The following is a 15,587-nucleotide window of genomic DNA, read 5'->3' on the forward strand; positions in this document are numbered from 1 at the left end:
AATGATAAACTATTAATAACTCATCACATGTATGAGGATTCATAGATTTTCTTTTTTTTTTTTTTTTTGGTTTTCTACTTTTCATCAACAGTGAAATGTTTACTTTTCTTTAAAGGGGGGGTATGATGAAAAAATCACTTTATAATAGCTTTTCTGCAGTGATATACATCCCTTTAGCTTCGTTCAGAGGGCCAAAGTTGAAAAAGTTGTGTTTCCTCCCTCCCTTGTTATTACACATTTTGTAAGAAGGCAGCTCCAAACTGGCCAATTGGATTTTGCCGAGCAGGTGACGTCACCTCCCGTTAACTCCTCCTTTTGACAATGCTCTCTACTCCTAACATGGACATAACAAACGCCTCCTAGAATGTGAGCTCCTCCCTCTCCAACGATCTAACATAGGTGGGCAAACTACGGACCGCGGGCCACATCCGGCCCGTTGGTCTTTTTAATCCGGCCTGCCAAAGCCAAAATAAACAGTTAAAACTCAAAATGAACCATCTTACTCCGTCATTTATCTCCTCATAACCCGTGGGAACCAAATGTTCTCCCGTTCTCCGCTTACGCCCGCCCTTTTCCAGCCTCTCAGCCAATCAACACGCAGAACGCATTTAAACAAAGACGATTATTGGCAGAGAAAGCTGCACGTACCAATGATGCCTTCACGGCCATGGGAAACCACAACACTCGTTGAATAAACTACATGTGGAACACTGGGACTCAGTCCGTTACAATATCAAAATTATGACTGCATTCCTTTGACTTAGTCCTGTGATGCCTGGCATCCTACTAAGAAAGCAGAGTTAGATTGGTCACCGCCATAACACACCCACAAAGAAGAAGAAGAAGAAGAAGAAGCGGCAGAAGAACTAACTCATGGTAGAAGCGGAAACTTGGATATCTGGCCAGACAAACAGTTCTTCCAAGTCCGATAATCAAAGTAAGCCGTTTGTTGATGTTGTATTGCGGGATCACGTGGTGTCGCATGAATATACCTGGCTTGCAAGGCAGCGTAGCGCAAAACCGCAACGCTGACACAGCGATACACATCTACAACAATGAGTGGCCCAAAGAAAAGAAGAGTCGACAGTGAGTGCTGAGTGTTTAATAATGAATGGACGAGTAAATACTTTTCACTGAAGTCCGGTCAAAGGCTGTATGTCTTATTATTTGTAAAGACAAGAAATATAATATTTCATAATAAATCAAAAACTAAATTAAACTCATTATCTGAATTAAAAAAAAAAAAACAAATGTAAAAAGTGCAGTAGAAAACAAAAAAAAAAGAAATTCAGTACAAGTATGAAATGAACTAACAGGGAACAAGTATCATCATGTTTCCTAATGCAAGTATATTTCATAAATAAATCAAAACTGAAAAACTAAATGAAATTATTTACCTGCATAAAAAACAAATGTAAAAGTACAGCAGTCCAAATATTCAGGAAACAACAACAAGTTGTATGCAATATGTGCCAAAAAACTTAAGAAAACAAAAAAGTAAATGAATGTTTTAAATCAACTAATAAAAGTTTGTCTCTGGTTCCGCTTCACTTCACATGCCGACGTAAATCATAATGTTTGCATTTTAGTTCCACGTTACATTTTGTTCCCGGTCGCATATCTAATGCAGTCTTTAATTGAATGTTCTTTTAATTTCTGATACATTTTAGGATTCTAAATTTGCCTAGTAATGATCTTTATTGTCAAGAAAAGGTTTTTAAGAAGATTGGCATGAAATTGAAAATGTCCACCTGTCATGTCTCCGTTCTCTACCACACACTTTGAGAAGCACTGCTCTACTAACAGGCCTGTCTCTCCTTAAATGTACAAACGTTTCTTTAGAATTGGGGCTAAATTTGGGTGAAAGTTGCAAATCTGTAACGCATATGATTGATTTGTTATGAAGTTTAATAAATTTGAACTACAGAAAAGAAGAACGAAGAATAATCTGTATGTATCGGGTGCTGGCCCGGCTCGTCTGTCAATTTTTAAAAGTCCATGTGGCCCCTGAGCCAAAAAGTTTGCCCACCACTGATCTAACAGCTAAAATAAACATTGCGGTTTAATATATAGAATATATTATACTTTATAGCCATATATGTAAATGCAAACTGCACTACTGGACGCCCATACTGCACTACTTTTTCTGCTGCTGATTGTGTTGGGAGTCACTGCTTGGAGCCACGGACCCATTTTTTACACACATCAGCTGTTAACACTCCGTGCTAATGCTACACCAGCCTATGCAGCGAGACCCGACATCGCTTGTGAACTGAGGAGGAAAAACGATGGGGATGTTTACGGATTTGTGGCTCACGGCGCTAACAACGGACTCGGTTGTGGAATTGGACGGCTTCCAACTTTTACAGGACGACGGAGAACGGTAAGTGGAGAGGAGAGAGTCTGGCTGTGCTTGTGTGCGGAAAGGAGGAGCTGCTGCTCCTGCTGCTCCGGTTCTGCAGCAACGAGAACACACTTTTCTGACTCAAAATCATAATATCTGCTTAAATAGCCATGTGTTTTACTGTAATGTGCAGTTTTTTGACTGAAAGCAATAACAAGAGTGTGTGCATCGCAAAAGATAATCACTAGTGAGTCTCCATGAATATGCATACGTAGACCGCGTATCAGCCCGTTTTGAGAATTGCTCTGAAAGTGGCTTTTCAGAGGCTAAAACTTCAGAAAACAATTGAGTTTAGTTAAAAAAAAACCTCAAATACTATGTTGATGGGGTTCTTCGAACAAATGGAGATGGGTGAAAAATAACGTGATACTGGACCTTTAAAGTGAGCTAAAGCTTCATGTTAAACGCAAATGATATGATTAAAGTAACTACTGTAAAAATACATTTCCCAGTGAAGAGCTTCATTAAAAACTGTCAGATGTAACCAAGAGTTTTAATTTGCTTCAAATGGAATATATCCATATATATATATATATTTCACTGCCTCGTATTTTATGTTTGAACCTATCTTGATCTCGAGATTTGAGTCACATTACATTAAAATTCTCCGATTCACTGTTACTTTCATTAAAAAATTTCATTTGTTGGTCAAGCTGTTTTTTATTACATTTGAAAAAACATACATTTGTACTGATCTGACATTGGCCCTAATGGCCGTGGGAAATACAAGCCCAGCTCCAGCGGGTGGTTTTAAAACTGAAAAAGTATTTAAATAATTATTGACTAAATTCTTCCATATCTGTTTTATAAACCCAACATGCCTGCATCATCCAAATTAGAGCCAATAAGTCAACCCTGCTGCTGTTTTTCTATGTTATGGGTTTAACATTGACAGGCCTTAGCAGTGACTAAGCGTTCTGTAGAGTGATTGTGATGGAGCAGTTTAACGCCTGTACACAACCTACCGGTCTGTTTGTGACTACATTTGTTCCACACCATTGTCTCTGTAGTTTTTGAAAAATATGTCAATGTATTACATCACTGCACTCAACCTCTGCTGTCACGAGAGAGCCACGAGAACGACACAGAGAGAAACAACGATATGCATATGTGTGACGACATGTATTCGCGTTTTTAACACTGTGAGGGTTTGATATGAATTATTTCTCTGTGCAGCCCTGCACGTGGGACCTGTGGACTGGGGCGCAGTGGCGAGCTGTAGATGTATTGTGGTATCTGGGGGGGGGGTTTAAAACTTGCGTCAGTTAAAAATGTATCAAGTTGATCAAGTGAAGTGTGAGTTCTTTGGGCTCATTAGTCTGAATAAAATAACATGCTCTGGCATGAGGCGACTTCACCGTTAAAACTATTGCCAGTTAATCCATATGAGAGCTAATACAGCCGAGTGATCAAAACTGGAGTGTGTGAGAGAGACTGTGTGTGTGTGTTTTGTATTCAGCTACCGGAAAGAGGGAGAGAGAACGAGCGTATGAGTAATGGAGAGAGATAAAAAAGCTGGGAGGGGTAAAAAAAAACCAAGAGGATGAGGCGGTGCAAAGAAAGGAGATGAGAAACGGAAAGAGAGTGACGGTGAGAAAGAGTGTGAGCATAATGGGTGAGCGGCAGTGAAGGGCGGTTCTGACCCAGCACTGTTTGTGTGCTAATTTCATCCTGCTGGCAACAGTGCTGAGATCAAACCCAGAAAGAATGAGCCCTACACCACATCTCAGCTCATAATCCCATTCTCCAGGGACCCAGATAAAACACACAGACCCTCATTTTTCCCTCTCATGTTCTCCTGCCGTCCTCTATTCTCTGACTTTCAGCACTGGATCCCATACAATGCCAAACTCTGTGTAAGACAAGTTGGATGCAATGCAGTGGAACACAACGTCCACAATTAGAACAACCCCCGAAATGCTGGACGCAATCACACTCCTCCTCGCCTTGGGAAGCTGCTGCCGTTTGAGTTGAATTAATTAGGCTGGATGTTATCAGTCACTCAGCCATTAGTGATGTTCTTCTTCTCGATGCCAATCTCTGAGTATCTCATCAGCCGTTCTCAGCAGTTTACGTCCATTCTTATCAAACCTTCCTCCTACCTTATAGTTCCACTGGGCTGGGCTGCATGCATGCATATACGTGGGATCTCTTTAAATCTATACGTGCGTGTGGGAGCAGGTTGTCAGGGACAACAGTACTTACAGCTTTCAATCTCCAGGGTGCAGTTCTGCTCATCTAGAGGGTAGCGGCGCAGGTCCATCATGCAGGCTGCAGTGGTGGTGATCCTGGACATACAGAGGGATGGAATATTGGACTCGTAACTAAATTGGCTGAGACTGTATCTCCTTTCATTTGACCTTCACTACACAACACAACACAGCTGGGACTATTACCACCAAAAATAAAAAGCTGAAATATAATACCCTAGCCATTAAAGGACTAAAACCTTTTGACCTTTCTTAGTGTCTTACAAACTTTACCTCTTTATTTAATTATGCAAAGGGAGATCCCCTTCCTCTCCAATGTGTATCAGTTGCATTGCAAACAGAATGCATTTACCACCTTCGTTTGTAGATTTAAAAAAGCTCGAGAAAAGCTTTCCCCTTTGCAAACAGGATGTTCTCACATTTGGTTCCAACCTCTAGGACAGTGGTTTCCAAACGTTTGAGGATCGTGACCTCATTTTGATATCAAGAATTACTGGTGACCCTAAAGACATTTTTTTCCAGACTTACTTCTTCATGTTTGTCTTGACGCCTAAACATTCTGTCCAACTGCATTTCTTGTAGTTAAAAAAGGTTTAAATGCAAAGAAATAATACAAAATATGCAGTAACTTTTGTACGTATGTGCTCACTTTCATTTTTTTTTTTTAAATGTTTAAATTACTTCTGTTATTTATTCAAAGTGTCAAAATATCATGAGGTGCAACTGCCTGGCCATGACTGCTGTAATTAAAAATGACTTTGAATCAATTAAAATGTATTTTACACTTTATTTTATATATATATATATATATATACATATATATATATGATTTTTAAACCTGTATAAGATTTAAAAGTATTTGTATTTTTATTTCCATCATAATATTCATGCAAACCATCCCTGATGATACCAATTTTATGAAATATGCGGTGAAATCCTTACCATACGTCATTGACCAAATACAGAGTAGCCAGGATTAGTGACAAGTTGTTCCAGCTCAGATAGTTTTTTTTACCTACATTTTATTAATATTACAGTTGTTTAAGACAGTGTGTTTTAATTCTTTCTTTCTCAATTACTAGGCATTGCAGTCTACCCCATTTAAACTCCAGGCGGCCCCACATGGAGTCCTGACCCCAAGGTTGTAAAAACCTGCTCTAGGATCTTTAAATGTCTTTAAACGTCAAAATGTCACAAACGAGTTATTAAAGAAGATTTGTTTCATTTCTCGCACGTTTTAAAATGTAGTTTATTATACGGTGTAGATGGAGCTCAGTTTCTAACAATCTAAGGTACTGTTCATCGCTCTTAAACTTAAACAGGTTAATATTGGTCATGATTAGTATTAAATTCATCAGCAGACAATGAACTTTTTGGCTTTTAAACTTTGTTTCATATTTATTGAATTTCTTTGTTTCAGCTTTAATTAAGTTTTTTTTTTTTTTTTTGCTGACACACCCACATACAGCCAACAGTCCAGTCTTATTTTACACCAAAATTTGCATAAATCTGCCTGCCGTAAACTTTCAGACCAATCTTAATGCTTACATTTAAATAATTAAGGGAAAGAGGATGTGAAAATGCTGACATCATCTTGCCTTTAAAACCGAAAACATTTGTTTGAACATCAAAAAGTTCTACCAGATCTGTGTTCATTTTATTATACTCTGTTTCCCTTCACGTGTGCTAATAGTCAGTTTGCTTATCTTGCTTTGAAGAGAAAAGTTGCTTAGCTGCAATCCAGGGGAGGTCAAAACTCTACAAAATGTTCTGTTTCTTTACCTTTTTGTGTGTTATTTTCTCTCAATTTATTATCTTTAGCAATTTCTCCCTGGGATAAATAAAAGTATATCTGATTCTAATTCTGATCTTTAATTACAACAGTTAGTTTGATTATTCAGTATAAATTTGCATTTTAGCTTAATCTTGTAATAGTTTTAAATTCAAACATAATCCAGTGTTATTCTTTTTATATTGATCTCATACTGTATATGCGTGGTCATTATTTACTATTCACATTGTATTCTGTAATCAAAATATATCTACCTCATTTGTTAAATTGTGCAATGTTGAGTTTTGGTAATAAATTGTAAAAGTAATGTTTTGTCTGTTATTATTTTTGGTGATATTCTATTGTCAGGTGTGGAGAGTGGATTAGAGTTAAGACTCCTGGCCTACTTAAGTTATGAAATACTTCTACTACTACTTTTTTAAAGAGGAGTTCAATCTCCGTCACGCTGAGGAACTCGAAATATTAAAATTATTAAAATATTAATTAATAGCATTCCCTAACCAGCACGCAAGCTGTAGTTGTGGTGATTATCATAATCAGTGAAGATCAAATCCTTAAACCAACATTATTTCCCAACTTGTAATAGATCGACTTTGTGAACAAACAAAATGCTGCTTAGTAAATCTAACCAGTTCAAAGTCAATGTAATAACAGGATGATCAGTGTCATTCACCTAACTGGTCAGCAGTTGGCCCTCAACACGCAACAAAATAAACATTTATTAAACTTAAGTGGTACGATGCAGTTTTTATTTATTTTGTCATAAGCTTTTGTTTACCTATTTATTTTTATTACAATCTTTTACTCACCTATTTCATTATTTCCAGTTTTATGCCATTGGTGTTAGTGTATAATCCAAACCTTTATTGCATATCCATCAGGTAAAAGCACACACAATAAGGCACTGTGTTACCTTCAGCCTTATTTATACCCTTCATTCTGCACGCTGGTGCTGTATCGCCCCGTTTTGGAAATTGTCACTGTTCTTTTCACGTGTGGTAAATGTGTTGAAGCAACATAAAACAACATCTGTTAAACAATGCCTTGTGCAGTTAGTAAAAACTGAGACAAATGAGCTCTCAGACGTTCTCAACGAGGGTGGGCGGGGTCTGCCGAGGGATCCTGGGTAAACAGCAATCCACCACAAGGACGTCACATAACTTAGCACCATGGACACACACACACACACACTGACACGCGGTCACTGATATAAAACAGGTTTGATATTAAACCTGATCGTATGACCATTAATAATAATAACAGCAACTTGTGGGAGTTTGAAGCACTTGTGGCAAAGCGCAGGTTTCCCTTGCAGGCCTGGTTACTGTCACTTCATCTATTTACTGCTTTAGTGTTCTATTCATTCATACATGGCAACATAACAGGCCCATAAGCACACAGTGACTGACCAGCAAACACCATCATCACTCCTTCTATATCTAACCAGGCCAGTGTGATGTGTATTTAGCTTTACATGAAGATAGTCATAGACTTCCATTGGAACAGAGGATAGCAACAATTTAATTCAACTTTATTTATACAGTGCAAATTACAACAGTCATCTCAAAGCGCTATCAAAATATAAAATTCATAATAAGAAGGAAAAACCCAACAACATCCACATGAACAAGCATTTAGCAACAGTGGGAAGAAAAAAACTCCCTTATAACAGGAAGAAATCTCCAGCAGAAGCAGCTTCAGAGGTGGCAGCCATCTGCTTTGACTGGTTGGGGTTAGTGGACAGAAGGACCAACAGAACAGGATAGAGAGATAGAACATCAGAGTGTCCCAGACTAATTGAGCTGTGAACCATTGATCAGGAACTGTCAACTCCAGCTTCAAGACACCTGAAACAGAGAAGAGAGAGAAGGGCGAGGAGAAGGCACAGACTGCAGAAAAACATGATACAGGAATACAGTGGAATGAGAATGAATATGGGGTGGACATCAGTGTAAATGGTATGTAAGCAGTGTGAGCAATGTGATGGGTATACAACGAGGTTCAGAAGTGGGGGGTTGGCTACAACCCGGCACAACCTTGTCTAACTGGAATTCACACATTGCAGCCCATTAGAGCTATGTGTAGATGGTGGATTGTGTTTCATTATAATGTTGGTGTTCTACTATATCATCTTAGTTTTTAGTTCCTATTTTTAGGTTTAGGGCCTTGTCCCTAGTGGTTAGGTTAACGCTATTATACGGTATATGCTTTAGCAAATAAGTCGGATTTTGAGTTTAGCCTTAAAGGTGAAAAGATACTACTCCAGTACTAAGACTGGTAGCTGGTTCCAAAGGCGAGGAGCCTGGTAGCTGAATGCTCTGCCTCCTGTTCTACTTCTAGATGCTTTAGGAACTTCCAGAAGACCAGCAAACAGAACAGAGAAATATGCTCTCTTCTGTTAGTACCTGTTAGTGTTCTAGCTGCAGCATTCTGAATTAACTTGAGACTTTTTAGTGAGTTACTGGGACATCCTGACAGTAAAGAGCTACAATAATCTAGTCTAGATGTAACAAATGCACGCAGGGGCGGATCTACCGGGGTGGCAAATGCCACCCGACAACAAAGCCTTGCCACTCCTGCAGCAACCCCAATTTGTACACACGGGCACGGAACTATGCGGCCGCGGTCCACTGGCCGGTAATGCCCCGCTACCGCTTTCTGACTGCAGAGCCAACGTTCTAAAACACAACAAAGAAAATGAGGAAGTATCGCTACAGCGGCACGGAAGTGCGTTGATTACTTTGGCGCACGAGATGAAAGAGGTAAAAACATAGCTGTCAACCCTTACGCATTTGCCGTGAGCACACATTTGTATCACTCCAAAAAGAAAAAAAGTTGTTCCAAAACGGAGTAACAACCCGGACTCTCTCTCCCCGCCCTCCCTCCGTGACTGACGTTCCACTGGCTTCAGACATTCATGACTGTTTGTGCACAGGTTTGCTCATTTGAGTGTGTTTTGTGCTCTGCAGCTTGTGTGTTCACCTGTGGGAATTTTTTGTGAGTTAGTTGAGTTTAGGATTGTGTAGGTTTGAGTGTGTGTGAGGCAATGTGCACTGACGTGGGTCTGTACGGTGTGTGCTTAACAGTGACGTGTTGTCAGGGTAGGCAAGGTGGGCAGTGTCTACCCAAGGTTGAATTGATATTTTGATTATTTGTTTTAATTATAATATAATTATAAATGATTTATTGTTCAATTTCCAATAGCCTACAGTACCAATAAGTTTGAAAGTGTCAGCATTTTGTGCTTTTCATAGCCTAAATGACTAAACATCGCTATTTCCTGGCACAACAGAGATGCTGCACAGTCTCACTCTATTGTAAGACAGGAAGAGGCCACACCCTCTCCCAAAAGCACATTGCTGCTCTACCTCTTTCCCCATAGCGTGTTTTTATGTGTTTGCGCATGCGCAGTCAGTTCCCCAAAATGAAAACAATTTACGTAAAAAGGCAGCTCTCTATGCTGCCTTTGGACGTAACCGTACTATGCTAAATGCTTTACGTAAGTCCACAGTGCAGTAGTGAATTGATACAGAGTGGCCACTGCTGCATTCTCTAGCTCGTGGGCGGGATAACGCTACAGGCAGGATGACAGCGCTAAAAACTTACTTTTGAGGAAAAATGGGAGACCAACACCTGAGCTACCAGACCTTCAGCAAAGGTAAGGTGAGAACATTGTTCGTACTTTTCAGTGAATGCTAGGATTGGGTTTGTGGATGCGCCTCACTGAGGCTGTTCCGAGTTGACGTTGCTGTCATTTTCCCCGTGTTTCTGTGTTTCCAACACAAACAACGGATGCGCTGCCATGTCATGAGATATACAGTATCTTGTTGAGAGAGAATGGAAGCTATATTAAATAATTGTTTCTTTAATGGTGTTTTACAATGTTGGTGGTCTCGATTTGCAACGCCCTGCCTACCCGACCCTAGTGCTCACGGCACGTCACTGGTGCATAATGTGCACACGTTTGGGGAGGCTGAGGAGAGCTTCATACATTCTCTTTCAGAAAGGACTTTTGTTTAATTTACTAAAGTTCTGAAACATAAATAAATTAAGTGCATGTTAAACTATATCTAAAAATAATAATAAAGAAGCCTTCTAGCATTTTCTAACTTTTTAATCCAAAATCTTAATCATATTTAGGCTCATAAAACTAATATTTAATAGTAAAAGTAAGGAAAGAACTAATTTAAAGTGTGCATTAATATTGTAAATTTGTGAATTTATTTCCTTACATATTTGGTGAACACTGTCTGGGATTCATAAATATTTTCAAGGTCCTCCTGCAAGGTCTTTAAGTACCCCTAGGGGTACAGGTAGGCCTACGCTGTACTAGATTGGACCAAATAGCTTTTAAAATATCAACATTTCCTGAGGGAGACATTATTTATTTAATTTTAATCTCCAACTGGGAAATGTCCGATAATTTCTTTTCAGAAATCTGGTCACCTTATTATGTGTTGTTAAAGCATGTAAAGGCATTGGACGCTTTGTAAATGTCTAAAATGCTACTAGATCAGTACTTTATGTTAGTAGTATTATTTTACTTTTTTTATTTATTCAGTTTATTTCCGACATGGTTACATTCACTTTTTTTTTTTTTTTTTGTACATGCCGAAAAAGGAGACGAGAGAAGCAGTTTGCTTATCTGGGTCCCGTCCCCTGTTTTACCATCGCAAATTTACATGGGTTTACATGTCGCTCTGGTCAAACATTCTTGAGTTGTTCTGAACAGTCCTTTTTTGTGTATTCTCATCTGTAGTCAGTGTTGTCTTTTTTTTTTTTTTTTTATTCCTCCTCCTCTCTATCGTTGTTCGTGTTGGCCTTGTTCCCTGCCAGACGTTGTTAGCATTCCTCCAGTTCAAGAATAGTTCCTCTTTCGAAGGTGTTTGGAAGGTTTTTCCCTTTTCATCCATAATGTCACCACTCGGGAATGTCTCTTTTGGACACACAAGTTTGCAGCTTGTTTTGTCTCTACATCAAGGTTAATCCAGCTGTTGTTAGTTCTATTGGCAGTGTTGTATTTTCCACTGTTAGATTTAACTTGTATAAACACATTATTATATCTTAGTTCATAAGCAAGGTAGTAATTTCATTGTACAGGAAAACGTGTTTCTAACTGCACATATGACAATAAACACTTTGAATTTAAATTTAAAGTAATCCTTAATCACCCCACCACCTAGCAATTGAAATGAATAAATGACAGACCTTTTTTACTCTTGGTTTCCACATTTAATTCAGTCTCCATAAAATAATCACAGTCTGAGTTTTGTTTCCAGTCTTTATATAGATCTGGGTCCATATCCATGATTACCATCAGTAATGTTGTTGTTTAGGTGGATCCTTCGTATTTTCCCGTCTTCCATCGTTTTGATGAGGATTGGTTTTCCGTTCTCTTCTCCCAGTGGTGTGATGTAAATCCTGCAGTTCCTTGTCCACGTCTTTAGAATCTTTCCTCCTTTTTTTATTTGGCGTGCCTTCCATGCGATGCTTGCATTTTTTTTTTGTCAGGCTTTCATTAATAAAAACCTTCGTTTCCTTCAGCTTTCTTCCTTGCTTCAGTAGTTCTCCTTTGAATTTCATATTCGTGAAGGTTATTTTTACAGCTCTGTTATCATTTTTCTTTGGCAGGAGATGGCAGGAGTTGATGTTGTCAGGGTTCAGGACAATGTCCTTCGACTCCAGGTAGTCAATGACCTGTTGTTCAATCAATTTTGTTTCTTCGTCACTCGCGTAACTCCTGGGTTTTATCTTTAGGCCTGTGATGATAACATCTTTCTCTCTTTCCTTTTGTTCCAGCTGTTCAACCCTGGCGTTCAACAATTTTATCTCTTCAGCATTTCTTTCATTCTTTTCTTTCAGTACCTTTGCTTCGCTTTGTAGGTTTTCCAGTGAGTTTTCAGCGTCTTTTCCAACGACTTTATCTCGGCAGATAGGTTTCGTAGACCCTCGCGTATCATCTCCTTGACCTCTTCCAAACCCAAATTGGGTTCTGAAGGGCCTCCCTGTGGTTTTTTCACCATTTTCCTTCAGTCTTGGGCCCAATTTTTCTGGCTGTTCAGCTGTAGCCAGCTGTAGCCAGCTGAAGCCAAGGTCGTGTTATCGGAGCGAATGAAAACACGTCTGCTCTCTCCAAAGACCAGAGATTTGTGACGAATATGACGAATTATGAAAATAATAATGAAAGCGCAGCATTATAGTAGTGATGCTGATTTTAAGACAATAAGTATTGGATTGAAGAAGGGGTTTAGCCAGTCCGTGCTCATAAATGGGTTGATTTATACTTTGATTTATTGTGAAATTGATTGACAATGTTTTGTAATTCCTGTAAAATGGATTCAGTGCAGTAGATAAATTCTTAATTTCTTCAGTGACAGTTATCGTGATGTATCGTGGATTAATTATCCCGTGATATATTGATTATCGCGATAATATCATTATCGTGGGCAAAAAAAAAAAAAACATCTCAATATATCGCATCGCGAGGTACCTGGCGATACCCAGCCCTATAATTCAGTATGCTTTATGTAAATCTGCTATATGTTACCACCTATAAAAATTCGTGCCCCCCTCTTGCCACCCAATTTAATTTTTTCGAGATCCGCACCTGAATGCATGGATTCGTTTTTCAGCATCACTCTGGGCAAAGATATTCCTGATTTTAGAGATATCACGGAGGTGGAAGAAGGCTGTCCTTGAGATTTGCTTAGTATGAAAGTTAAAGGATAAGTCAGTATCAAAGATAACCCCAAGTTAGACAGAGTAATGCCATCCAGAGACACTATTTGTTCTGATAAGTCATCTTTGGGGTGTTTTGGACCAAATAAAATCACTTTGGTTTTAACCTGGTTAAGAAGGAGAAAGTTACGGCTCATCCAGGATGTGATGTCTTTAAGACAAGCCGAGAGTGTTAATAACTGATGAGTTGAATCTGATTTCATTGACAAATAGAGCTGTGTATCGCAAAGCAATGGAAATTGATATTATTTTCTCGGATAATGTTACCTAGTGGAAGCATATATAATGTAAAGAGTATTGGTGTCACGGTTAGAGGATGGTGGTGTGGACCCAAATGCAGGGAGAGATGGAGGCAGAATGCCGGCGTAGCGTTCTTGGAACCAGTTCATGTTTAATAACAAAAAAAAAACCCAACAGGGCACAAGAAAAACCAAGGAGCAGGAGGGTAGACAATACAATGAACCAGCAAACATTCAGTGTTCAATCACTCAGCTAAATAGTGGAGGAGGCCATTGGGAACGGGCCACACCTGGGTGGAAACATTAGGCCGCTAATCAGTCACAAACCAAGCACACAGACATCACTAGGGGGTGGAGCCACAAGCAGGGATACCTGGAAACACAGAGACAAAAGTTAACACAAGAGAACATACTTGAAAACAGAATAACCAAAGACTCAAAAAACTAAAAACCACAAAGGCTAAACACAAACATAACTAAACAGAACCTAACAATTGGTCCCAAAACTGAACCTTGTGGAACTCCATGAGTAACTCTGGCATGTGCTGAGGAGAGATTATTAACATGAACAAAGTGGGTTCTGTCTGATAAGTAGGATTTAAACCAACCTAGCACAGTTTCTTTAATCTCAAAAACATTTTCCAGTCTCTGCAGCAACAAATGATGATCCAATGTGAAAAAGGTCTACTGTTATTACAAATACCAACTCTCTAAATAACAGAGCCAAATGTTCTCCTTCTGCCGTCACCAGATCCAACAAACTGCACCAAATCTTTTCAACTACTTTCTTTTTAAATCAATAAATGTAGAATGGAACATCAAAGTAATCCCGGGGTTTCCACTGGATACGTCTCCCCTGCACCACGGCACCGATCTGGTTTTTCACCGCCGTCCGCCGTCCGGTAATTCACACCGGTTGCGTTTTGAGTGCGCCGCGGTGCACTCTGGTTGAACGACTGTGACGTTCAACTGAGACAGAGCAGTTCTTTATGTAATTTATATAATCGCGCAAGAACGCGGTTAAATGTATGTGTTATAAACACAACAATAAACAGTTAAACAGGTCAGTGTTCCTAACAAAGGAGAACAAGAAGGTTGGACTCTGGATTTGTCATAGACACATTTTTTAGCAACAGCCAACAGAGAAGAGATAAAACTGCACCAGTAAAACATGAACTAAATCAAAGTTGCTGCAGTTTCCAGTACAGTTACAGTATGAGAGGAATCAATATAGTGGATGTGAATTAGTTTTTACACATTATGACGTTTTGGTGATGTAGTTACTTGAAATATAATCTGAAGTGTTTTATTTTGAAAAGTAACCTGATATTTTATTGCGGAGTACGTGCTTAATTTCCTGTTTAGCTTCATTTGCTCTGTGCTGATTGATGCGTCGTGCTCCGGTGTCCACCAGAAATAGAAGCCCTGCGTATATCTGGCGGAGGGCACCGGACTACCGCAGCTGGGAAGGAGCAGACACGCACTGCAGCGGACCCGGTGGAAATTAACACATAGACTAAAGTGGAAACCTATCAGCTCCAGTGGAATCCAGTGGAAACTGGCGGTCATAAGAGCCTTCATAAATGAATGTATACATTTGGAGAGTAATATCTCAGTGGAGTAATACATACCCTATTACCTGTTGAGTATTTTAATACACTTACTTAATTTCTATCCTCAGCACCGAGTCTTTCTGTCTGACTAAACCACTGCGAGGCTCGCGGGTGCGGCCAGCAAGTCATAAACGCACTGACTTGATCAGTTTATTTTTCACTCCTTTAATTATACGCCTGTTTATATTTCTTTTTATTTGTGACCTTATTGAATGTTAATCATACACTGATTGTGTGCCCCCCTCTAGCAGTTGTGGCCCTAAAGAACCTCACAGAGCAGTGTTTTTCAACTTTTGCATTGGGAATTACAATAGGGTTTCCTGAAATGTCTAGTAATTGATAAAATAAGTAAATAAATAAAAACTTGGGTAAAAAAAATAAAACAAAAATGAATGAATATTCTTTTTCAAATAAACATCACACACAATAAATATCAAATAACTGTATTGTAAACTTTCTCAAATATAAATCTAGTTCAAATAAGATGCAGTATAAAAATATCTGAGGTTTGTAACACACTAAACTTGATCAAAAACTCATTCTAGGTAAAAAAAAAAAATGTCTTTGGGGTCGCCGGACATTTGTGATATC

At 39.0% G+C, this 15,587-nt stretch overlaps 1 protein-coding gene across 2 annotated transcripts in view; it reads right to left on the reverse strand.

The window, feature by feature from the left end:
- gabrb2a (gamma-aminobutyric acid type A receptor subunit beta2a) overlaps positions 1–15,587 on the reverse strand; it is a 62,080-nt gene that overhangs the window by 14,079 nt on the left and 32,414 nt on the right. For both annotated transcript variants that reach the window (XM_028459321.1, XM_028459322.1), the window contains exon 5: positions 4,610–4,692. In XM_028459321.1, coding sequence (XP_028315122.1) covers positions 4,610–4,692 — 83 coding nt within the window. The remainder of the gene's footprint in view (positions 1–4,609; positions 4,693–15,587) is intronic.

This window comes from Gouania willdenowi, chromosome 10 (genome assembly GCF_900634775.1).
Source record: "Gouania willdenowi chromosome 10, fGouWil2.1, whole genome shotgun sequence".
Classification (NCBI taxonomy): Eukaryota; Metazoa; Chordata; class Actinopteri; order Blenniiformes; family Gobiesocidae; genus Gouania; species Gouania willdenowi.